We start from the raw sequence: 26,744 nt of genomic DNA on the forward strand, positions 1-26,744 counted from the left end.
TGGAGTGAATCCAACTAAACCAAACAAACTTTACCTGACCTCATCTAATTCTGCAAACTACCTCTATATAAAGTGTTAAAGGATAGAATGCTATGCAACTTCTTATATCAGAATGAACTTTGTGGAGTCAGAAAAGGATGTTGATGATAAGTATTTGAGTTGAAATACCATGAAAAAGAGTTAGTCAAATAAAGATAAAACATAACATTTCAGGAAAAAGGAAAAGTTTTTGCCTCCCAGCCCTGGCAACTGACCCCAGGAGTGTTCTATCTCTGAGCTACATCACCATCCCTTTTATTTCATTTATTTATTTTTCTTCTTTTTTAAAAATTTAGGCATTTAGTGCTATGAATTTCTTTTTTTTGTATGAAAACATAACTTCATTTTTATGCAAAAACCAATTTTTATCTCTAGGGCCCATTCCATGCAGGTAGTAGTATTTCAATTCCATCCTTTCAGGGTCTTCAATGTCCTGGTGGTTCTGAAATGTTGCCTGTACAAGTCCCTCAAAGAGAAGTTTCGAGATGTCTATCATCCTGTATGGACTTGAACATTTGCTCATAGGACTTGTTACCTTGAGGACCCTAGTCTAGGCCTAGTCCCGTGGGCTCCAGTGGCTTTGTTCCTGCTGCCAGGCACAGTGTGGGAGCACAGGCAGCATCAGGCCAGCTCACAGAGGGTATGTGAGACTCACTGTGAGAACCTGGGCCAGTCATTCAGCCAGGAACTCCCCTGAGGCTCTCAGAAGGGAGAGATTCATCTGTTTTTGGAGTTTTTATAACTTTTTCATAGTTGGCTGCATTTCAGAGAGAGAAGTGGTCCCTGGAGATTCACCACTGTACTATAATTGTTTTATCTTTTTCTTTGTCCGCAGCCAGTGGGATATTTCCTTTTTTTTTTTTTTATTGTAAACAAATGGGACACATGTAAAGGCATACCATTTGTGTAATCATAAATTTACATAGGGTAATGTTGTTTGATTCATTCTGTTATTTTTTTTTTCTTCTCCCCTACCCCTCCCACCCCTCTTTTCCCTCTATACAGTCCTTCCTTCCTCCATTCTGGCGCCCTTCCTTAACCCTAATCCTAAACCTAACCCTAACCCTAACGCTAACCTCTCCCACCCCCCATTATATGTCCTCATCCGCTTATCAGCGAGATCATTCGTCCTTTGGTTTTTTGAGATTGGCTTATCTCACTTAGCATTATATTCTCCAATTTCATCCATTTGCCTGCAAATGCCATAATTTTATGATTCTTTGTGGCTGAGTAATATTCCATTGTATAAATATGCCACAGTTTCATTATTCATTCATCAATTGAAGGATATCTAGGTTGGTTCCACAATCTGGTTATGGTGAATTGAGCAGCAACGAACACTGATGTGGCTGCATCTCTGTAGTATGCTGATTTTAAGTCCTTTGGGTATAGGCCAAGGAGTGAGATAGCTGGTAATGGTGGTTCCATTCCAAGTTTTCTAAGCAATCTCCACCCTGCTTTCCAGAGTGGCTGGACTAATTTGCAACCCCACCAGCAATGTATAAGTGTACCTTTTTCCCCACATCCTCGCCAACACCTATTGTTGCTTGTATTCTTGATAATCGCCATTCTAATTGGTGTGAGATGGAATCTTAGAGTACTTTTGATTTGCATTTCTCTTATTACTAGAGATGTTGAACATTTTTTCATATATCTGTTGATTCCTTGTAGATCTTCTGTGAAGTGTCTGCTCATTTCCTTAGCCCATTTATTGATTGGATTATTTGTATTCTTGGTGTAGAGTTTTTGAGGTCTTTATATATTCTGGAAATTAGCGCTCTGAACTATGAGTGGCAAAGATATTCTCCCACTCTGTAGGCTCTCTCTTCACATTACTGATAATTTCCTTTGCTGAGACAAAGTTTTTTAGTTTGAATCTGTTCCAGTTGTTGATTCTTGCTTTTATTTCTTGTGCAATTGGAGTCCTGTTAAGGAAGTCTGATCCTAAACCAAAAAGTTGAAGATTTGGACCTATTTTTTCTTCTATAAGATGCAGGGGGACTCTCTTCACGGGGCGATCCAAGATGGCGGCCTAGAGGGAGACTGCACCCCCAGTCGCTCCAGAACCCAGGAGTTAAGAAGGGGAGGCATTGAGAGACTCGGACTGAAGTGGAGCCACGGGTGAGTCTGCCCACTGGGTAAAGCTCGGCCCGGGTGGCAGGCCCAGATAGAGGTGGCTTATCGGAGCCGGGCAGGGCAGCTAGAGTCATCCACAGGCAGCCCTGCGCACTCCGGCGGTGGGCCCCGCCCACAAAGCCAGCTTCTCCAGGTTCTCGGAACGGAACTGGCCCGCTAGTGAGAGCCTTTCTGAACAGAGCAGGCTCCGAGTCCCGGAGCCGCTGCAGTGCAGTGTACTCCTGCAAAGAACCAGCGGAGAGCCTCGATCTGCAATCAGCCTCAGGGATAAGGGCAGGGCAGCCGGAGACCTCTTCAGGCGGCTCTGCCCACTCCGGCTGCGGGCTCTCTTCACGGGGAGATCCAAGATGGCGGCCTAGAGGGAGACTGCACCCCCGGTCGCTCCAGAACCCAGGAGCTAAGAGGGGGAGGCACAGAGAGACTCGGACTGAAATAGAGCCACGGGTGAGTCTGCCCACTGGGTAAAGCTCAGCCCGGGTGGCAGGCCCAGATAGAGGTGGCTTAGCAGAGCCGGGCAGGGCAGCTTGAGTCTTCCCAAGGTAGTCTTCCACACTCCGGCAGTGGGCTCTTCCCACACGGCCAGCTGCACGGTGCAGACCCACAGTGAGAGCATTTCCGCACAGAGCCAGTTCCAAAACGTGGAACCAGTAGGGGGCTAGGGGCAGTATTCTTCGAATGAGCTGCTTTATCAGATTCCTCCAAGACATCAGGCTACTGAAGGCTGGGAGGTGATACACTGGAAATCTACTGGGACACTATAAGCCAATAGTGGAAAACTGCAATATCTCAGGGTCCCACTGACAACTGACCATTAAGAGAAAACAAGGGAAGAAAATGTCCCAAACAAACCTAGATACTACATCAATAAAACCCAATGACAGCACAACAGAAGAAATGTCAGAAAGGGAGTTCAGAATGTACGTAATTAAAACGATCAGGGAAGCTAATGAGGAGATGAAAGAGCAAATGCAGGCATTGAAGGAGGAGATGAAAGAGCAAATGCAGGCATTAAATGATCGCACCAATCAACAGTTAAAAGACCAAATACGGGAAGCAAGATATCATTTCAATAAAGAGTTAGAGATACTGAAAAAAAACCAAACAAATCCTTGAAATGAAGGAAACAATAAACCAAGTTAAAAACTCCATAGAAAGCATAACCAATAGGATAGAACACCTGGAAGACAGAACCTCAGACATTGAAGACAAAATATTTAACCTTGGAAAAAAAGTTGAACAAACAGAGAAGATGGTAAGAAATCATGAACAGAATCTCCAAGAACTATGGGATATCATGAAAAGGCCAAATTTGAGAATTATTGGGATTGAGGAAGGCTTAGAGAAACAAACCAAAGGAATGAACAATCTATTCAATGAAATAATAACAGAAAATTTCCCAAATCTGAAGAATGAAATGGAAAACCAAGTACAAGAGGCTTATAGAACTCCAAACATACAAAATTACAACAGACCCACACCAAGGCACATTATTATGAAAATACCTAACATACAAAATAAAGACAGAATTTTAAAGGCCGCGAGAGAAAAGAATCAAATTACATTCAGAGGGAAACCAATAAGAATATCAGCAGATTTTTCAATCCAGACCCTAAAAGCTAGAAGGGCCTGGAACAACATATACCAAGCCCTGAAAGAAAATGGATGCCAACCAAGAATCTTATACCCAGCAAAACTTACCTTCAAATTTGACGATGAAATAAGATCCTTCCATGATAAACAAAAGCTAAAGGAATTTACAAAAAGAAAGCCAGCATTACAGAACATTCTCAGCAAAATATTCCATGAGGAAGAGATGAAAAACAACGATGCAAATCAGCAACAGGAGGGGCTAGCCTAAAGGAATAGCCAAATAAAGGAGAAACCAAATCATGTCAAAAACAAATATGAGTCAATTGACTGGGAATACAAATCATATCACAATAATAACCCTGAATGTTAATGGCCTGAATTCATCAATCAAAAGACACAGACTGGCAGATTGGATTAAAAAGAAAAATCCAACAATATGCTGCCTGCAAGAGACTCATCTCATAGAAAGAGACACCCATAGACTAAAGGTGAAAGGATGGGGAAAAACATACCATGCACACGGACACAGCAAAAAAGCTGGAGTATCCATCCTTATTTCAGATAATGTGGACTTCAAACCAAAACTAGTCAGAAGGGATAAAGAAGGACATTACATGCTGCTTAAGGGAAGCATAAATCAGCAAGACATAACAATCATAACAAGAACATTGGCTCATCCACGTACGTCAAACAAATCCTTCTCAATTCCAGAAATCAAATAGACCACAACACAATAATACTAGGCGATTTTAACACACCTCTCTCACCACTGGATAGATCGTCCAAACAAAAATTGAATAAAGAAACTATAGATCTCAACAACACAATCAGCAATTTCGACTTAACGGACATATATAGAATATACCATCCAACAAAGAATGAATACACTTTCTTCTCAGCAGCACATGGATCCTTCTCTAAAATAGACCATATTTTATGCCACAAAGCTACTGTTAGTAAATACAAGAAGATAGAGATACTACCTTGTACTCTATCAGATCATAATGGATTGAAATTAGAAATAAATGACAGAATAAAAAACAGAAACTTCTCCAATACCTGGAGACTAAATAATACACTATTATATGATGAATGGATAACAGAAGACATCAGGAGGGAAATAAAAAAATTCTTAGAAGTAAACGAGAACAAAGACACATCATATCAAAATCTCTGGGACACTATGAAAGCAGTACTTAGAGGAAGATTTATTTCATGGGGTGCATTCAAAAAAAGAAGTAGAAATCAACAAATAAACGAGTTAACACTACAGCTCAAAGCACTAGAAAAAGAAGAGCAGACCAATACCAAAAGTAGTAGAAGACAGGAAATAGTTAAAATCAGAGCCGAAATCAACGAAATCGAAACAAAAGAAACAATCGGAAAAATTAATAAAATAAATAGTTGGTTCTTTGAAAAAATAAATAAAATTGATAAACCCTTAGCCACACTAACAAAGAGAAAGAGGGAGAAAACTCAAATTACTAAAATTCGGAATGAACAAGGAAATATCACAACAGACACGAGTGAAATACAAGACATAATTAGAAGCTATTTCGAAAATCTATACTCCAACAAAACAGAAAACCTTGAAGACATCAACAAATTTCTAGAGACATATGAACTACCTAAACTGAACGAGGAGGACATACACAACTTAAATAAACCAATTTCAAGCAATGAAATAGAAGAGGTCATCAAAAGCCTACCAACAAAGAAAAGTCCAGGACCAGATGGGTTCTCAGCCGAGTTCTATAAAACCTTTAAAGAAGAGCTCATTCCAATACTCCTCAAACTATTCCATGAAATAGAAGAGGAGGGAACCCTACCAAACTCGTTCTATGAAGCCAATATCACCCTGATACCTAAACCAGACAGAGACACATCAAGGAAAGAAAATTTCAGACCAATATCCTTAATGAACATCGATGCAAAAATTCTCAACAAAATTTTAGCAAATCGCATACAAATATATATTAAAAAAATAGTGCACCATGATCAAGTGGGTTTTATCCCAGGGATGCAAGGTTGGTTCAACATTCGGAAATCAATAAATGTCATTCACCATATCAACAGACTTAAAGTTAAGAATCACATGATTATTTCAATAGATGCAGAAAAAGCATTTGATAAAATACAGCATCCCTTCATGCTCAAAACACTAGAAAAAATTGGGGTAATGGGAACATTCCTAAACATTATAAAGGCCATCTACGCTAAGCCCATGGCTAATATCATTCTAAATGGTGAAAAACTGAAAGCGTTCCCCCTAAAAACTGGAACAAGGCAGGGATGCCCTCTTTCACCGCTTCTATTCAACATCGTCCTTGAGACTCTAGCCAGAGCAATCAGACAAACCAAAGAAATTAAAGGGATACGAATAGGAAAAGAAGAACTCAAACTATCCCTGTTCGCTGATGACATGATTATATATTTAGAGGAACCTGGAAATTCCACCAGAAAACTTTTAGAACTCATAAGTGAATTCAGTAAAGTAGCAGGTTACAAGATCAATGCTCATAAATCCAATGCATTTTTATACATAAGTGATGAATCTTCAGAAAGAGAAATTAGGAAAACTACTCCATTCACAATAGCATCGAAAAAAATAAAATACTTGGGAATCAATCTCACAAAAGAGGTGAAAGACCTCTACAATGAGAACTACAGAACACTAAAGAAAGAAATTCAAGAAAACCTTAGAAGATGGAAAGATCTCCCATGTTCCTGGATAGGCAGAATTAATATCGTCAAAATGGCTATACTACCTAAAGTTCTATACAGATTCAATGCAATTCCAATTAAAATCCCAATGATGTACCTCGCAGAAATAGAGCAAGCAATTATGAAATTCATCTGGAAGAATAAAAAACCTAGAATAGCTAAAGCAATCCTCAGTAGCAAGAGCGAAGCAGGGGGTATTGCAATACCAGATCTTCAACTCTACTACAAAGCAATAGTAACAAAAACGGCATGGTATTGGTACCAAAATAGACAGGTAGATCAATGGTACAGAATAGAAGACATGGACACAAACCCAAATAAATACAATTTTCTCATACTAGACAAAGGTTCCAACAATATGCAATGGAGAAAAGATAGCCTCTTCAACAAATGGTGCTGGGAAAACTGGAAAACTATATGCAATAGAATGAAACTAAACCCCTATCTCTCACCCTACACAAAACTCATCTCAAAATGGATCAAGGACCTCGGAATCAGACCAGAGACCCTGCATCTTATAGAAGAAAAAGTAGGTCCAAATCTTCAACTTGTTGGCTCAGGATCAGATTTCCTTAACAGGACTCCCATAGCACAAGAAATAAAAGCAAGAATAAACAACTGGGATAGATTCAAACTAAAAAGCTTTCTCTCAGCAAAGGAAACTATCAGAAATGTGAAGAGAGAGCCTACAGAGTGGGAGAATATCTTTGCCAACCATACCTCAGATAGAGCGCTAATTTCCAGAATCTATAAAGAACTCAAAAAACTCTACACCAAGAATACAAATAATCCAATCAACAAATGGGCTAAGGAAATGAACAGACACTTCACAGAAGAAGATGTACAAGTAATCAACAGATATATGAAAAAATGTTCAACATCCCTAGTAATAAGGGAAATGCAAATCAAAACTACCCTAAGATTTCATCTCACCCCAATTAGAATGGCGATTATCAAGAATACAAGCAACAATAGGTGTTGGCGAGGATGTGGTGAAAAAGGAACACTCATACATTGCTGGTGGGGTTGCAAATTAGTGCAACCACTCTGGAAAGCAGTGTGGAGATTCCTCAGAAAGCTTGGAATGGAAACACCATTTGACCCAGCTATCCCACTCCTTGGCCTATACCCAAAGGACTTAAAATCAGCATACTACAGAGATACAGCCACATCAATGTTCATTGCTGCTCAATTCACCATAGCCAGATTGTGGAACCAACCTAGATGCCCTTCAGTTGATGAATGGATAAAGAAACTGTGGCATATATATACAATGGAATATTACTCCGCAATGAAGAATGATAAAATTATGGCATTTGTAGGCAAATGGTCGAAATTGGAGAATATCATGCTAAGTGAGATAAGCCAATCTCAAAAAACTAAAGGACGAACGATCTCGCTGATAAGCGGATGAGGACATATAATGGGGGGTGGGACGGGCTAGCATTAGGTTTAGGGTTAGGTTTAGAGTTAGGCTAAGGAGAGCAGTAAGAATGAAGGAAAGAAGGACTGTGTAGAGGGAAAAGAGGGGTGGGGGGGTGGGGGGAGGGGAAAAATATAATAAACATCATTACCCTATGTAAACGTAAAAAAAAAAAAAAAAAAAAAAAAAAAAAAAAAAAAAAAGATGCAGGGTCTCTGGTCTGATTCCAAGGTCCTTGATCCATTTTGAGTTGAGTTTTGTGCAGGGTTAGAAATAGGGGTTTAATTTCATTCTGTTGCATATGGTTTTCCAGTTTTCCCAGCACCATTTGTTGAAGAGGCTATCTTTTCTCCATTGCATATTTTTGGCCCCTTTGTCTAGTATGAGAAAATTGTATTTATTTGGGTTTGTGTCCATGTCCTCTATTCTGTTCCATTGATCTGACTGTCTATTTTGGTACCAATACCATGCCGTTTTTGTTACTATTGCTTTGTACTAGAGTTGAAGATCTGGTATTGCGATACCCCCTGCTTCACTCTTTCTGCTGAGGATTGCTTTAGCTATTCTGGGTTTCTTGTTCTTCCAGATGAATTTCATAATTGCTTGCTCTATTTCTGTAAGGTACACCATTGGGATTTTAATTGGAATTGCATTGAATCTGTATAGCACTTTAGGTAGTATGGCCATTTTGACAATATTAATTCTGCCTATCCAAGAACATGGGAGATCTTTCCATCTTCTAAGGTTTTCTTTAATTTCTTTCTTTAGCGTTCTGTAGTTCTCATTGTAGAGGTCTTTTCCCTCTTTTGTGAGATTGATTCCCAAGTATTTTATTTTTTTTGAGGCTATTGTGAATGGGGTAGTTTTCCTAATTTCTCTTTCTGAAGATTCATCACTTATGTATAAAAATTCATTGGATTTATGTGCATTGATCTTGTAACCTGCTACTTTACTGAATTCACTTATGAGTTCTAAAAGTTTTCAGGTGGAATTTCCAGGTTCCTCTAAATATATAATCATGTCATCAGCGAACAGGGATAGTTTGAGTTCTTCTTTTCCTATGCCTATCCCTTTAATTTCTTTGGTTTGTCTGATTGCTCTGGCTAGAGTTTCAAGGACGATGATGAATAGAATTGGTGAAAGAGGGCATCCCTGCCTTGTTCCAGTTTTTAGGGGGAATGCTTTCAGTTTTTCACCATTTAGAATGATATTAGCCATGGGCTTAGCATAGATGGTCTTTACAATGTTAAGAAATGTTCCCACTATTCCTATTTTTTCTAGTGTTTTGAGCATGAAAGGATGCTGTATTTTATCAAATGCTTTTTCTGCATCTATTGAAATAATCATGTGATTCTTAACTTTAAGTCTGTTGATATGGTGAAATGACATTTATTGATTTCCGGATGTTGAACCAACCTTGCATCCCTGGGATAAAACCCACTTGATCATGGTGCACTATCTTTTTAATATATTTTTATATGCGATTTGCTAAAATTTTGTTGAGAATTTTTGCATCGATGTTCATTAAAGATGAAATTGGTCTGAAATTTTCTTTCCTCGATGTGTCTCTGTCTGGTTTAGGTATCAGGGTGATATTGGCTTCATAGAATGAGTTTGGGAGGGTTCCCTCCTCTTCTATTTCATGGAATACTTTGAGGAGTATTGGAATGAGCTCTTCTTTAAAGGTTTTGTAGAACTCGGCTGAGAACCCATCTCGTCCTGGACTTTTCTTTATTGGTAGGCTTTTGATGACCTCTTCTATTTCACTGCTTGAAATTGATTTATTTTAGTTGTGTATATCCTCCTGGTTTGGTTTAGGTAATTCATGTCTCTAGAAACGTGTTGATGTCTTCGAGGTTTTCTGTTTTGTTGGAATATAGATTTTCAAAATAGCTTCTAATTATGTTTTGTATTTCACTCGTGTCTGTTGTGATATTTCCTTTTTCATTCTGAATTTTAGTAATTTGAGTTTTCTCCCTCTTTCTCTTGTTAGTGTGGCTAAGGGTTTATCAATTTTGTTTATTTTTTCAAAGAACCAACTATTTATTTTGTTAGTTTTTCCGATTGTTTCTTTTGTTTCAATTTCGTTGATTTCGGCTCTGATTTTAACTATTTCCTGTCTTCTACTACTTTTGGTGTTGGTCTGCTCTTCTTTTTCTAGGGCTTTGAGTCGTAGTGTTAAGTTGTTTATTTGTTGATTTCTACTTCTTTTGTTGAATGTGCCCCATGAAATAAATCTTCCTCTAAGTACTGCATTCATAGTGTCCCAGAGATTTTGATATGATGTGTCTTTGTTCTCGTTTACTTCTAAGAATTTTTTTATTTCCCTCCTGATGTCTTCTGTTATCCGTTCATCATATAATAGTGTATTATTTAATCTCCAGGTGTTGGAGAAGTTTCTGTTTTTATTCTGTCATTTATTTCTAATTTCAATCCATTATGATCTGATAGAATACAAGGTAGGATCTCTATCTTCTTGTATTTGCTAACAGTAGCTTTGTGACATAAAATATGGTCTATTTTAGAGAAGGATCCATGTGCTGCTGAGAAGAAAGTGTATTCGTTCTTTGTTGGATGGTATATTCTATATATGTCCGTTAATTCTAAATTGTTGATTGTGTTATTGAGATCTATGGTTTCTTTATTCAATTTTTGTTTGGAGGATCTATCCAGTGGTGAGAGAGGTGTGTTAAAATTGCCTAGTATTATTGTGTTGTGGTCTATTTGATTTCTGGAATTGAGAAGGATTTGTTTGATGTACATAGATGAGCCAATGTTTGGGGCATAGATATTTATGATTGTTATGTCTTGCTGATTTATGCTTCCCTTAAGCAGCATGTAATGTCCTTCTTTATCCCTTCTGACTAGTTTTGGCTTAAAGTCCACATTATCTGAAATAAGGATGGATACTCCAGCTTTATTGCTGTGTCCATGTGCATGGTATGTTTTTTCCCATCCTTTCACCTTTAGTCTACGGGTATCTCTTTCGATGAGATGAGTCTCTTGCAGGCAGAATATTGTTGGATTTTTCTTTTTAATCCAATCTGCCAGTCTGTGTCTTTTGATTGATGAATTCAGGCCATTAACATTCAGGGTTATTATTGTGATATGATTTGTATTCCCAGTCATTTGACTCATTTTTGTTTTTTGACATGATTTGGTTTCTCCTTTATTTGGCTATTCCTTTAGGCTAGTTCCTCCCATTGCTGATTTGCATCGTTGTTTTTCATCACTTCCTCATGGAATATTTTGCAGAGAATGTTCTGTAATGCCGGCTTTCGTTTTGTAAATTCCTTTAGCTTTTGTTTATCATGGAAGGATCTTATTTCGTCATCAAATCTGAAAGTAAGTTTTGCTGGGTATAAGATTCTTGGTTGGCATCCGTTTTCTTTCAGGGCTTGGTAAATGTTGTTCCAGGCCCTTCTACCTTTTAGGGTCTGGATTGAAAAATCTGCTGATGTCCGTATTGGTTTTCCCCTGAAAGTAATTTGATTCTTTTCTCTTGCGGCCTTTAAAATTCTGTCTTTATTTTGTATGTTAGTTATTTTCATAATAATGTGCCTTGGTGTGGGTCTGTTGTAATTTTGTATATTTGGAGTTCTATAAGCCTCGGGTTTTCCATTTCATTCTTCAGATTTGGGAAATTTTCTGATATTATTTCATTGAATAGATTGTTCATTCCTTTGGTTTGTTTCTCTAAGCCTTCCTCAACCCCAATAATTCTTAAATTTGGCCTTTTCATCATATCCCATAATTCTTGTAGATTCTGTTCATGATTTCTTACTATCTTCTCTGTTTGGTCAACTTTGTTTCAAGATTAAATATTTTGTCTTCAATGTCTGAGGTTCTGTCTTCCAGGTGTTCTATTCTATTGGTTATGCTTTCTATGGAGTTTTTAACTTGGTTTATTGTTTCCTTCATTTCAAGGATTTCTGTTTGTTTGTTTTTTTTCAGTATCTCTAACTCTTTATTGAAATGATATCTTGCTTCCCATATTGGTCTTTAACTGTTGATTGGTGCGATCATTTAATGCCTGCATTTGCTCTTTCATGTCTTCCTTCAATGCCTGCATTTGCTCTTTCATCTCCTTGTTTGCTTCCCTGATTGTTTTAATTATGTACATTCTGAACTCCCTTTCTGACATTTCTTCTGCTGTGCTGTCATTGGGTTTTATTGATATAGTATCTAGGTTTGTTTGGGACATTTTCTTCCCTTGTTTTCTCATATTGGTGAGATGTCAGTGGGACTCTGAGATATTGCAGATTTCCTCTATTGGCTTATAGTGTCCCTGTAGATTTCCAATATATCACCTCCCAGCCTTCGGTAGCCTGAAGTCTTGGAGGAACTTGATAATGCTGTGCTTCCGAAGAAAGCTGCCCCTAGTCCACTACTGGTTCTAGGGCTTGGAGCTGGCTCTGTGCGGAAAGGCTCTCATTGGTCGGTCTGCTCCGAAAAGCCGGCTGTGAAAGGAGCCTGTCATCGGAGGGAGCAGGGCTGCTTGGTGAAGTCCCTGGCTGCCTTGCCCTGGTCCCTGAAGCTGCCTGCAGGGCGGAGCTCGCCGCTCGCTCCTGGACTTGGAGCTGGCTCTGTGCAGAAAGGCTCTCACTGGGCGGCCTCCTCCAAGAAGCTGGCCATGGAAGGTGCCCGCTGGTGGAGGGAGCAGGGCTGCCTGGGGAAGACTCTAGCTGCCCTGCCCTGCTCTCAGAAGTCGCCCCTGTCCGGGCCTGCCACCGGGGCTGAGCTTCAACCAGTGGGGGAGACTCACCCCGTGGCTCTATGTTAGTCCGAGTCTCTCAATGCCTCCCCTTCTTGAATCCTGAGTTCTGGAGCGACAGCAGATGCAGTCACCCTCTAGTCTGCCATCCCCTTTTATTTTATTTTTGAGATGGGGTGTCCCTAAGTTGCCCTGGTGGGGCTTGAACTTGCCAACATCCTGCCTCGGCTTCACCAGTAGCTAGGATTATAGGTGTGAACCTAATTATCTGAAAAGAATAGACATTTCTTAAAGGCAAGGTCCATGTCTCACATATTTCTTATTTCATTACTTAGTAAACATGGTTAGCACTATGTATGTAGAGAAACTACAACCCAAGAGTGGAAAATATTATGAGGTTCCTCAAAAAATTAAAAATAGAACCACCATAAGACCCAGCAATTCCACTTCTGGGTATTTATCCTAAAGAATTAAAAACAGTATCTCAAAGAGGTATTTGTACTCCCACGTTCATTCAAGCATTCTGTATAACAGTCAAGAGGTATAAACAATCTAAATGCCTACCTACAGATGAATGGATAAAGACAATGTAATACACACACACACGAATATTATTCAGCATTAAAAAAGGAAGTCCTGTGTTATGCTACAACACGGATGAATCTTAAAAACATTATGCTAAGGGAAATAAGCCTATTAAAGGACAAATATTGCAGAATTCCACTTATAAGGTATCTAAAGAAGTGAAACACATAGAAGCAGAAAGAAGAATGGTGGCTGCTAGGGGCTGGGGGAGGCGGAAAGGAAAGTTGCTGTTCAGTGGTATAGAATTTCAGTTACACAAGACAAAAAAGTTTTAGAGTCTGCTGTATAATAGTGTGTATATAATTAACAATACTGAGCTATATATATTTAAAATTTATGAGGACATATTTTATGTTTTTTTTTTTACCACAATAGTAACAATAATAAAGAATGAGTGCTTGACTTTACAATACTAATACCTCATGGGAATTTTTTTTACAAAAAAGCCCTGAGGTTTTGGGCCTACAGAAAATAGCAATCTTCCTGATACTGTGTACTCAGGGCTGGGATGTCCAGTTATCACAGTTGATTTGATCATAGGCATTTAACTTATCCTCATTTTCTGGCCTACTTCTCATTTCTCATAATCTGCTACCTTTGCCTCGCTCTAAGCCTGAAACCTCTCAGAATTAAGGGGGGAGGAACACATGTCCCAAAAGGTAGTACAGCTTCCACTTGTTTTCTATACTTCAACACTTTATTGAAACATTTTTGCTATTCCTTTTTTAAAAAAGTTTTATTTTATTTTTAATTGGTGCATAATAATTGTACATAGATAGGGTACAATCTGATATTTAAATACATGTATACATTATATGTGATCAAATCTGGGTACTTAGCATTTCTTCCACCTTAAAACATTTATGGTTTCTATTAGTGAAGTACTCAAAATGTTCTCTTATAGCTCTTTTGAAATATAGATTATTATGTATTCACCTTACTGTGCAACAGAACACCAGAACTTATCACTCTTATCTATCTGTATCTTGTGCCTGTTAACTGAGCTCTCCTTTTTCCCCTCTCCAGCCTCTGGCAGCCATTACTTTTTTGTTTTTTCTAAGTTAGAGGGTTTTATTTTATTTTCATTGTATCATTTCCTTCGCTAGTACTTCTAATACAATGTTGAATACAGTGTTAAAATGACCATGTCTTGTCTTGTTCCCATATTTACAGGTAAAGCACAAAGTCTTTTCACCAATAAGTTAGAGCATTAATTTTAAGTTCTTCATACATGTCTTTGAACAGGTCTCAGAAGATCCCTTCAATTAGTTGTTTTGTTTTTGTTTTTTAATTATGAATGGGTGTTTGACTTATCACATTTTAAAAATTAATTTTTAAATTATTATTTTAATTGTACACATTTATGGGGTACAGTGTGATAATTCAATGGATGTTTTTAATGTATAATAATCAAATCAGAATAATTAGTATTGGTAACCATAATTCTACTCTACGTGTGCTGTACTTCTACATTTGTTATTACCAAAAGGTCTTAAAAATAACACCCAAATCTGTATGTACTCTATTTATTGTCTTGAATCTGAAACTCTTTTTGTTTTTAATATTTGCTAGATGATAATGCTCCATGAAGTTAGGAACCATATTTGTCTTTTTATTGTTTTAATTTAGGAATAAGAGCTTTGTCTACACATAACAGGTATTCATGTATTTACTGAATAAATTAACTTTCATCTAACTTCTTAATTTACTGCCCGATTTCCTTGTTCAAATGACTATTTTTCACTCTGCCTATCTATTTTCACTGCCTATCAGTTATCTGCTAACACAAACATTCAGAGCTACAATTTAGAGACAATATCGTTGGAAGTCTAGAAATACATTTATTACATCTTATTTCTATCACTTTCTGCATTTCCATTTTATTTTGTTAAACAGCTAGGCTTGGAATTTCTTATTTATTCTGTGAACAAGTGAGCATTCATTCAAACATAATTAAATCTGAAGTATTAGTAACTAGCAGATATGAACATAAATAAGAACAATGAGTGTTTTCAGAGTTCCCAGTCTAGTTTGGATAGAAACATTCAAGCAAATAATTTCAGTACAATGTGATAATCTCTTTAACTCCCTATTTCAGAAAGCCAAAGCAAATGGCAATGTAATTATCAGCATCTCTTTAAGCCAGGTAAAAAGATAATGACAATGACAGAATGAAGTTGTTTTATCTGGGGAAAGCAAAATAGAGACTTGTAATGCTAAAGAAATGAAAGTTTCATAATCCATGCAAAGTTCACTGAAAGATAAAACTTTATAACTTAAGACAAAACTAATGACTGGATTATTTGGTTACAGATAACCGTAACAGACTAGTGACATAATATGAATTGTATCCAGTTAACTATTTTTTTTTGCACTTGATTTCCACATTGTTCTTGATATTTGATGGTTTTAGAATTACAGTTTTGAGAAATTTTTCTTAACATGGTAAGAGCAAAAATAAGTATATAGAAAGTATTATAATCACATGGCAGAGGAAACTTTTAGTTGCCTAGGAAAGTTATCCATGGCTTAAAAAAAGGAAGTAAGAAGGGGGGAAAGCATGTGCAGTAGTACATGAAGCAAGTTAGAATCCATCAAATTTGAAAAACTGGAAGTGGTTCCACAGAATCTACAGGGAGAATTTTGGGAAATAAAATTACATAGGTAGCCTAGAGTTAATCATGAAAAATCTTAACAATTCTGCACAACTATCCCAACATGTTAGAGGGCCTTGAAGCCGGGCACTATGGCACATGCCTGAAATCCCAGGAGCTCAGAAGGCTGATGCAGGAGGATTGTAAGCCTCAGTAACTTAGTGAGATCCTGTCTCAAAAGAAACAAGATAAAGAATGCCCTCAAAAGTTGGTCCCTGGGTAAAGCTCAAGGAGAAAAAAGACAGCAGAGAAACATGTTTCTGTTTGCAGCAGTTCAAAATATTTAAAGTGTTATTACAAATAGCCAAATAACCATTGCCAAGACAAAACAATTAGACAACCTTATTTCTAATCTTTGTTTTTAGGAAAAACCATGGTCAAATACAAATAATTGGAAATTTCTCTTTTGATCAAATCTGAACTGATTTCTTCTCAATCTAAACACTTACCCAGTTGGAAAGCTTCTTTCAAACAGAGTATATTTTTAGTAGAAAGACCTTCCCCACATAAAAAATTATGTTTTGAAATTTTGTACAATTTTCCCTTCTTTCTCCTGATAAATGGCGATTTCACATACCTAGCACTTACCATGTACTGGGCACTGTGCTTTACAGATAACCCTATAAATCCTCTTGGCAACCCTTTGCTGCAGGGATTAATATATCTATTTTACAGACTCCAAGGTTCTGATAACTTAATTCAACTAGGAAGCAAATGCCATATCTGTTTGCTCCAAAACCTGTGCTTGGATCTCTATGTCACATTGATAAAATTAGTTCAAACATATGGGTTCTCTTATTTATATCATGGAACTGCTAAACTTATAATAGCGAATAACTGTCTCATGGGGAAGAAAAGGCCCAATGGAAGTATATAAATATTAAACCATATTAATCAGTTATCCTGCTTACAAAAAAAGGCTAAATCTTACAAATCAAGAAGGCTCCTTCTCCCCAGTCTGTTTTTCCCTTAAATCAAGTTGTTCTGAGATCCTAGAGTCTATTCTACTTCAGCTTTTTAACATCTGGGCAATTTAAGTTAGAAAGAAAGGGCAATACAAAGGGAACCAATATTTATTGAGCACTGTTCTAGGTCTCCTTACATAATTTCTTTTAATTTTCAAAAACACATGGAGAGACAGGGATTATTATTTCTATTTTATTCACTAGGGAAGAAGGCTTAACAAGGTGCTTTTATGCCCATATAGCTTATGTGAGTGGTAGCTATGTGGTTATAAAAGTTCAAGACTTGAAACTAGTTTTGTCCAAATTAAAACATTTTCTAGAGTAAGCAAGTTTTGTAAGAACAGAAATGCAAGCTCGGGTACCCAGATTTCCTTGATATTTTATAAATTAAAACATAAATTGTGAGATTCTTCATCTCTTCAGTCCTTCCTTCATACCTTGGTTATCCTAGTTCAAGCTTTTTATCTCAGAAATGGTTTTATTGACTTATCAATATTAAGTTTAATCATTAACAACCTAGGTACTTAATTACTGTGTGGCATAATAGAAATTAACATTATTGTAAGTTTCAGTTCTTTCCAACATGAAATGATACAAATAATGATAAGTCAAAATCCATTCTTTCTCAAAGTTCTAGAAATCCAATTTACTCTGCCTACGTATAGCCTCTTACAAGTTTGATAAATACTTTCACTGATTTAACGCATGACAATTCTGTGAAGCAAAATGAAACATTTCACCAATGAGAAACTGAAGCTCATGTTAGTTCTTCCAGGGAGCATGAAAGGAAGCTGGTTTCCCCATTCCAACCTATTATTTTGTTAACTACATCAGAACCGCAAGTCTAAATCAAAAGTTTTATATATATATATATATATATATATAAACAGTGACTTAAGATCAATAACAAAATAACTAGACCTTCCATGTCTTTCTAGAAACTTAAGATTATCCTTCTTTATGTTGACTATTCATTTCAATTGAATACACCCCTTTCCCTCTATGCTCCCACACAAAAATGCAAACATTGTTTACTTGTTTTCAACCCGTGGAATCTTTTTTTTTTTTGGTACTAGGGATTGAACCCAGGGTACTCAACTACTGAGCCACATCCCCAGACCATTTCTGTATTTTATTTAAAGTACTTAGGACTTAGGGCCTCACCAAGTTGCTAAGGCTGGCTTTGAACTAGAGATCCTCCTTGCCTCAGCCTCCTAAAAATTACAGGCGTGTGCCATCATGCCAGGCCAACCTTTGGAATCTTAATTAAGAGTTAAAAGCAGGATATGAACTAGGAAGAGACTGGAAGGTGGGGAGAAAAAAAATTTGACATAAGAAGACTTCTTATATATTTATTATAAAATGAGGGGTCTGTCATCATTGTTAAAATAGGACACAGAGTTTAAAATGTATTACTTGAAATTACAGAGATGGTCAGAGAAAAGGAGCAATATCTTTTCAAAGGTAGAGGCACTGAGTTCAATTCTCAGCACCACATATAAATAAATAAAAAATAAAGGTCCATTGACACATTGACAACTAAAAAATTTTTTAATAAAAAAATAAAAGGTAGAGGTTGAGGAAGAGAGGAAGAGTATAAATAAGATGAACTGACTTTTACCTCAAGGAGTCTATTAACAATGTCTATATAGAGGTAACCATCAGAACTAGAGAAATAGTTAAAAGTGATTACATTTAAAGAAAAGAACTATGGTTTTATATGGCTTTCTAGATTAACTGATCTTTTAACCATCTGCCTATATTTAGATAAAAAATTATCTTCAGAAAAAAAGATGGAAAGATTAAAAAGCAGACAAAATAGAATACATTTAATTTCAAAATATTATCAGTACTAGAAATCGGAAGTTATTATTTGAACTTCTTATAGAAACTACATAACATTTCAAACTGAAAGAGCTTCTTAGACTCAGCAATGACATCTGTTGTCAAAGTCCATGAAAGCTTCCTTATTAATCAATTTCAAAAGCCCTATAAATTTTCATTGTCTTTCATTACTGATGTCATTGCAGATGACAGTTATTTCCTGATCCAAACTTCTCATTGTTAGCATAATTTTGTGCCAAAAATAATTTAAAAGTAACAGCAGTAAGCTGTAAAATACCCATGTCATCCAACATGTCCTACTGCTACTCCCAGACAGAAAACAATACTAGTTTTTTTTCCTAAAAGATTTCCAGAAATATTTTGAAGGTGTAGGAATTATGGTAAAACACATCTCAATATGCAAAAGACATTGAGAAGAAAGCACAAATCAATGTTAGAAGAAAAATAGGAGAGGCAATAAAAAGCAGAGAGAAAATCCATGCACTCAGGAAAAGAAGAATTTTTAAAAAACAAGTGAAAGAAAATTAAGATAAAAAGAAACTATCCTACATAAAGGTATTTTTGTTATCAAGGATGAGGCTAGAAATCAATGTATTTAATAAAAGAAAGCTATGTACGAAGAATTTCTGGAGATAAAACACTTTTGAAAAGATACCTTTTCTTAAAATCACTAATATTAAAAAAGATACACAGTCTAGAAACTAAATACTTTTATAAAACAAAACAAGTCTTAAGGGTTGAAGAACAATGGGAAAGAAACAATATCTTAAAGACTGAAATAAATAGTGTCTTCATTCTTATTCTTTAGGGTGTTGGTGAGGAAACTCATTAAGACATTATCAACATTATTTTGGATCTAATCTTCACTGGTGAGCGTCTTCCTATGATGCCACACTCTATCAACTACTGTCCTCTGTGATTTTCATATTAATTTAATACTTGTCGTGATAAGAGATATTCTGGGTACAGTGGCAGGGAATACCTTATATCTTTTCAGATTTACCTTACCACGGAGGCATCCAGAGATGAAATAAGACTGAAAATCTGTGGAATCTATATACACATAAAAGATAATCATGCTGGAAATGGTCTTGGCTGGGGAAAAATAGTAAGTTTTACAATTTCTTCAGGGTCACTATTTGTATAGGTCTGCAGATGTTGTTCTACCTTATTATCTCTTGCTATCAGGAAAAATAAGATATTCTAAATTGGAGATTTAAAAGTAAAACATATCAACATATTTGGAATAAAAAGATCTTGAAAAGACACATTTGGTCTTATATTTCAGACATGACAGATAAATTTTGTTATTTTGACAAAGAATGAGGAAAATGTTCAAAAGAGATTTTTCTTTATATATATATATTTTTTTCTCCTGTTCATAATCTAGTTATTGTGTAACTATTTTAGCTGCTATAATTTAAATAGAAGCATGCAATCTCTGGTTTAATTTTTCTGGTATAATGCTATAAAAACAAACTTCCAGTTAATGTTTCTACATATAAGCTAAAATTATATATTCCTAAAGTTATTTTCCAAAACCAGGCTTGTTTTATAGACTGGTGTTTTCCGTAAGTTATTATTTTCACATACTAGTAAACTAACAGGTCATCCATATTTCAGTCATGGTTGCTGCTAAGTCACTAGATTATTTATTTATTTATGATACCCTTCCTTACTCTCAAATTACCAATGAAGAAGCAGAGCTAGAGAAAATGTTTCCATAAAGTTTAGGTCAAGAAAAGAGAAGTTAAAACATTACCATGAAGTAAATAGTTGTAAGTATTTACTTCATATTCTTCATATTTGGTTCTCATATTCAACCAAACTGAATACTGTGACATTTAATTCTATCTTCTATACTAACCTAAATATCTGACAAGATTAAACTTTCAAATGTTACACCTGTCCATCTGTCATTAATCATATGGTTATTAATTTTGACATCCACAATCTTTCTAGAAATTATTGCGTAATACCAAGCCTGGCTAAAATTTCCAGTCCTCTAAGTTTGTCATTTAGAATCTGAGAAAAATAAGGTAGAAATAATTCTATGAGTAAAACAGGCACTAATTGATAAAATTAATAATTAAATGTTTCCATTGTATTATGGTTTGTATAAGGAATGTCCCCAGTCTCATGTGCAAAGCATGGTCCCCAAAGCAGTAAGATTCAGAGGTGGGGCTTTTAGGTAGTGACTGGATGATGAGGGCTCTGAACTCATCAGTGAATTAATCCCCTGATAGCTGAATAGTCTACTGAGAGGTGGGTCCTAGTTGGAAGTGGATTACTGGGGCATGCCCCGGAATGATTTATTTTTCCTCAGGCATCATCTCCCTCTTGCTGCACAGCTTCCATGAACTAAAGCAGCTTTCCTTTGCCATGCCCTTCCACCATATATTTCCTCCTTGGAGCCAACCCAACAACAACTGAATCCTTTGAAACCATGAGCCAAAATAAATCTTTCCTCCACTAAATTGTTATTATCAGATATTCTGGTCACAGTGACAAAAAACTGATTAACACAAGTTATAAAAGAAAATTTCTTAATCTTATAAATATGAAATCTATTTGTACAGAAAAGTAACGAATGAATGAAGAAATCATACTGAACGTTAAAAAAGAGGTATTTAGATCTGTAGCATGTAAGACTACATAATAACTGAAATTAGAAAGTAAGCTCCCCACCCCCTTCTGGCATATTTCCTTTTGCCTTTTAATCAGTCACTTGCTAAGAATTTACAATTTATTGGGTTTTTATCCACGTTGTTATTTCCCCATTTCTTTCTCTAGAATTCTTATCTCTTTTTTTTCTTTGAATAGACTTTTTTCTCAATTAACTAAGTAACTGTACATCAAACATTCAAAAAGCAATAATTTTTTCATTCTAAATGAAAATGAACCAAAATACAATAATATTAAATTTAGTATAGATTATTAGTTCAATCTCAAAAAACTTCTCAGGTTCTCATGTGAGAAAACCTTCAATTGTTCAGAATGAATATTCACAGGTTTGACTTTATTTCTCTTGAAACTTCATGGTAATAAACACAAAACTAATTCTAGTTAGGAATTCATTACTGGGTAATTAACCTGGGTGAGGGATGTAGCTTAGTGGCAGGGAGCTCACCTGGTTCAATCCACCATTCCAAAAAGTAGTTAACCTACTTAACCTTCTTGAATTTATGTCATATATCTTGCTATCTTGAAAAATATCTCAAAAACTAAGATTTTTCTTTTTTTTTTCAACTGGCAACTTCAGGAGATAAAAATGGAGCAAAAAATTCCACCTACTAGATATAAAGAGGTTCAAAGTAGAGTGCCAAATCTGTATCTCATAACATTAGTTATTACCTTTATGTCTCTTGACAGTAGATTTACAAAAGATGTCTATTATGACAATGAGATAAAACATTAAGATATATGCCAAGTCAAGAAGAAAACTTTTCCCCCTTTTTGATGAGAATAAGTTATCTTATTTTTTTTTATTATAAGCAACAGACTTCCCTGAGAAAATTTTCAGTCTTCAGAAAGAATAAACTCTCCACTATGTCCAATTCATCAAAATTTAGCATTTCCAAGCATTTTAATATTCATAGAATGATGAAAAAAATCATCCCAGCAAACATTAAATTTCAAAGATTGACTGAATCATGCTCAGCACAGAGTAAATGTTAGGTGTGTATAATTTTCATAATGCTTTGAAAACCAATAATATAAGGTGTTATGGTTTGGATATAAGGTGTCCCCCAAAAGCTCTCGTGTGAGACAATGCAAGAAGCTTCAGAGGAGAAAGGATAGGGATTAACTGAGTAATAAATGAAGTGGTAGGGTATGGCCGGAAGAGATTGGAATTGAGGTGTGGCTTTGGGGGTATATATTTTGTATATGGAGAGTGGAGACTCTCTTTCTGCTTCCTGATGATATGAGCTGTTTCCCTCTGCCACACTTTTCTGCCATGATGTTCAGCCTCACCTTGAGCAGGGAAGAATGGAGCTGGCTGTGTATGGATTGAGACCTCTGAAACTGTGAGCCCTCAAATAAACTTTTCCTCCTTTAAAATTGTTCTGGTCAGATCATTTAGTCACAGCAAAGAAACTGCTGACTAAAACATCAGGTTTACACAGCAGCTCTTTACAATGTTTCATTAACTATTTTAGTTCCTAAATATATGAACTAAAACAGCATGCAGCTTTAGTGTCTAAATGTTTGGGACCAAGAAGTGTTTTGGATTTCAAACTTTTCAGATTGTAGAATATCTGCACAGACATAATGAGATATCTTGGGGATAAGACCCAAATATAAACACAAAATTCAGACACGTGGCCAGAAGATAATTTTACACAATATATTTAGTGCACCTCTATTCTGACTGCATGCAACCTACCTGTCACTTGAGGTCAAGTGTGGAAATATCTGCTTATGGTGTCATATTGGTACTCAAAATATTTCATATTTTAGAGCACTTAGGATTTTGTTTTTTAGAATAGGGAAGCTCAACCTGTATCTTGTATTGGGGAACAAAAAAATGGCCACAGATTATGTGAGGGTTACTAGTTTTAGCTTAAACACTCAAATACTGACGGCTCTCCAAAGAAGTAATTAAATAAGAGTTGTAATAACATGTTTATTTTATATCTTCCTGTACTGCCTTCTGGCTCTGTTTTCTAATTAGATTTGCTAACCCAGGAAGAAACTTGCTTAACACAATGCTCTCAAAATGCATATTTTCAAATTTAGTCATAAAATATATTTATAATTTTAGGTAAAATTACATGTGCACATTATCTTTTTAAATACTACTATCTATGTTTTCATTCAGCTTTCATAAACATTCTACCATGTGTTCATGGTAAGAAATCCAAAACAAATGGTGTCAAATCTGTTTTACTGAAGTCCTAAATATATTTCTTACAATGAATATCATAATGATGCTCTTTGGTATCTTATATTTAAAATGAAAAAAAAATTTTTAGGAAAGTCATTGACCTTTATAATATTACTCCAGAATTGTTTTTCAACTTGAAAATATTCCGTGGCTTACCTGTTGCCTGCAATAAACTGGCTTCTACTCTGTGGGGAATTCTTGGTGGAATTTTCATATATGCACGAATCTGGTAAAAACTAAAGAAAAATGAGGAAGTCATTTCAAAACATTTTAAAGTATGCTATGCTCCAACGTCTACATATAGTATGTATTAAAATAACGAAGTTTACCTAATTGTTTCCTATATCACATAGTATCAATGGGAAAGAAGACATTCTCAGACTCATATATCTAATATTAGCATGGCATAAACCAAAAGCAAAGTCCAGCAAGTATAAAGAGGAATAAAAGAAACAAAAACAATACATTGGGTATTTCTTACTTTACATGACAAAATGTGATAGCAACCTATAGAATTAGAAAGGTATTTAAGAGTTTTATTGTTTAAAAAAATTTGTTTATTTGCAGTGCTGGAGAACAAACCTATGGCCTCACATATGCTACCACTGAGCTATATCTCCAAATTATTAATAAATTTGAGAAACCATCTGATTAATTAAAAATGGTTTTTAAAAGTGGCTTTAGGCTATAATAAAATAAAGCTATGTATTTAGCTTAAAGATTTTAGTTTTTTTCAAAGTATGAGGTATTTATTTATTCTTGCTTATTGGTTCTAAAGGATTTTGGAATATTACCTATTTATTTTAAGTCTATCAGTTATTATAATAACTGCATTAGAAAAGTTCGGAGGTAAGACCATTATAATTTGTATTTTAATAATATTACACTGCAAAATATGTATGTATAAGACTATATACACATATATAGTATATGTATACATATATATGTATACAGTTTCCAAAAGCAAAAGAAACATTCAAGGTCAAAGATAAGTTTAGATGTATACCGAGGAACTGAATTTAATGTTTATTTTTCTTTAATAAATTGGTAGAGTAGTTTATACAACGATTAGAGAGTATATATGGTCAGGACACAGAGGTAGAATTATAGAATTGTGAATGAAAGGGTAAAGGGGACTTAAAGGGACATGGCAAAACTCCACAAAAAGAGAGGAAGTTAAGATTAAGATGAGGTTTACCTGAAAATGTGAGATAATTGAGAACAAAAATCAAGTGACCTAGTGCCCTGAAACCAGAGGAAAGTAAAAATTTCTAAGAATTTTTCAATATCCCATGTTAAGCAAAGGGACCTGTGTACATCATTGAAGAGAATGTAAATAAAAGACAATTTCTTTGGATACATACCCAGTAGTGGGATTGCTAGAACATACGTAGTTCCATTTTGAGGAACCTCCATTTGGTTTCCCATAATGGCTTACTAATTTACATTCCCACCACTAGTGTACAAAGGCCCCTCTATTCCATATCCTCATCAGCATCTGGTTTTTTGTTGCTGTTGTTCTCTTTTTTGATAACAGTCATTCTGCTATGGGTCATAGTGGTTGGTTTGTGTGTATGTGTGTGTTTCCATATGAATTTTAGAACTGTTTTCTATTTCTGTGAAAAATGACATTAAATGTAGATATTCAAGTCCCTTATATAAAACAGTGCAATATTTGCATACAACTTATATCTTCACATATACTTCAAATCACCTCTAGAGTGTGCATGCACACGCATGCGCGCGTGCGCACACACACACACACACACACAATGACTAAATAATTATTGAAAACCTACCTATGTGATATCCAGTGGGTTAGGTATGAAAAATACAGGGAAAAACAAAACAAAACAAAAAAAAGCAAACTCTAAAAGCAAATACATTATTTTAAGTGAAGTTTACTTTTCACTGAACATTTATGAAAGCAATCTATTATAATAAATACATTTCATGAAAAGCAGTGATACTTCAAAGGTGTAAAAAGTTTAAAAAGTTTAAATGAACATAATGCTAAAATGTGCATGCTAATTAATATTTAGAAAAAATATCAAGTAGAAAAATCAAATTTAAAAATGAAAGAATAAATACTTCTATTTTAAGGGCTATGTTAGGCTAGGTTCTCAGCATCAAATGCAAATAAATTAAATTAAATAAAGGTCCATCAACAACTAAAAAAATTAAAAAAAAATCTTTATAAAATTACTGAAGAGCTGACAAGTTGGTATGGGCATTACCAATCAAAATTTACAGGAAAGAAAAATCACAATGAGGTGGGCAAAGCAATGAAACTGATTTTGTTCTGAGAGCATTTGCTGATCCATTCCAGCAATCTTAATTTTTATTTTTAAAACCTAGCTAATATTCTCAAAATATAAACAATTTAAAAATAGAAAACAAAGCTAAAAAGACTCCAAAGAAGAAAAAAGGATAGTATGAATAAACAGCTTACAGAAAAAGAAACGCAAATGATTCTTAAATATGTGGATGTTCAACTTATAACTTATTCTTGATTTTATAATTTAAAATACCCAAACTATAATAGGATATCCTTTCTCACCTATCAGATTGATTGAAATACAACAATTGGCAAAATATTCTGTTGGCAAGGCTGTTGGCAAATAGGAAATTCTCCTAGCCTTTTGGTGGGAATATAAAATGGTACAATCCCATAAGTACAGTAACTTGACAAAAGGAGCAAAAGTGAATAGACATTTAGCCTTTAATTTAGCATACCACATTTAAGACTATACCCCCAAAATACCCTGGAAAAAATATGTATGATGTATAACTAGTCATTGTAGCATTAATTGCAATAACAAAATAAAAAAAAAAAAACCCCCAAAACATTTATCAATACAAGAATGTTTGAAAAAACAAGAGTACAACTCCACACTGATGCAACCATGCAACTGTAGTAAGGACTGAAAGTATCATTTTATCCAAAGGAATGACTTTTATGATAATTTTAACCAAGAAAAGCAAAGCACAGAAAGTACAGATACTATGTACTTATGCTGTAAGGCATGACTATTACTTGCCTGTATTTTCAAAAGAAAAAAAAAATGGAAAGTTATATCAAACAATAATAAAAATGAGATGGTTACTTATGAGGAGGACTAGAAAGGACAGGGATGAAAACAAGATCTATCTCAATATACTGGACTTAAAAGTTTTGATT

The 26,744-nt window shown here is 35.4% G+C and overlaps 1 protein-coding gene across 1 annotated transcript in view; it reads right to left on the minus strand.

The window, feature by feature from the left end:
* Fam135a (family with sequence similarity 135 member A) overlaps positions 1 to 26,744 on the minus strand; it is a 126,848-nt gene that overhangs the window by 69,151 nt on the left and 30,953 nt on the right. Inside the window, 1 exon segment of the mRNA XM_047557828.1 lies at positions 23,720 to 23,799. Coding sequence (XP_047413784.1) covers positions 23,720 to 23,799 — 80 coding nt within the window.

The sequence above is a fragment of the Sciurus carolinensis genome, chromosome 7 (assembly GCF_902686445.1).
Source record: "Sciurus carolinensis chromosome 7, mSciCar1.2, whole genome shotgun sequence".
Classification (NCBI taxonomy): Eukaryota; Metazoa; Chordata; class Mammalia; order Rodentia; family Sciuridae; genus Sciurus; species Sciurus carolinensis.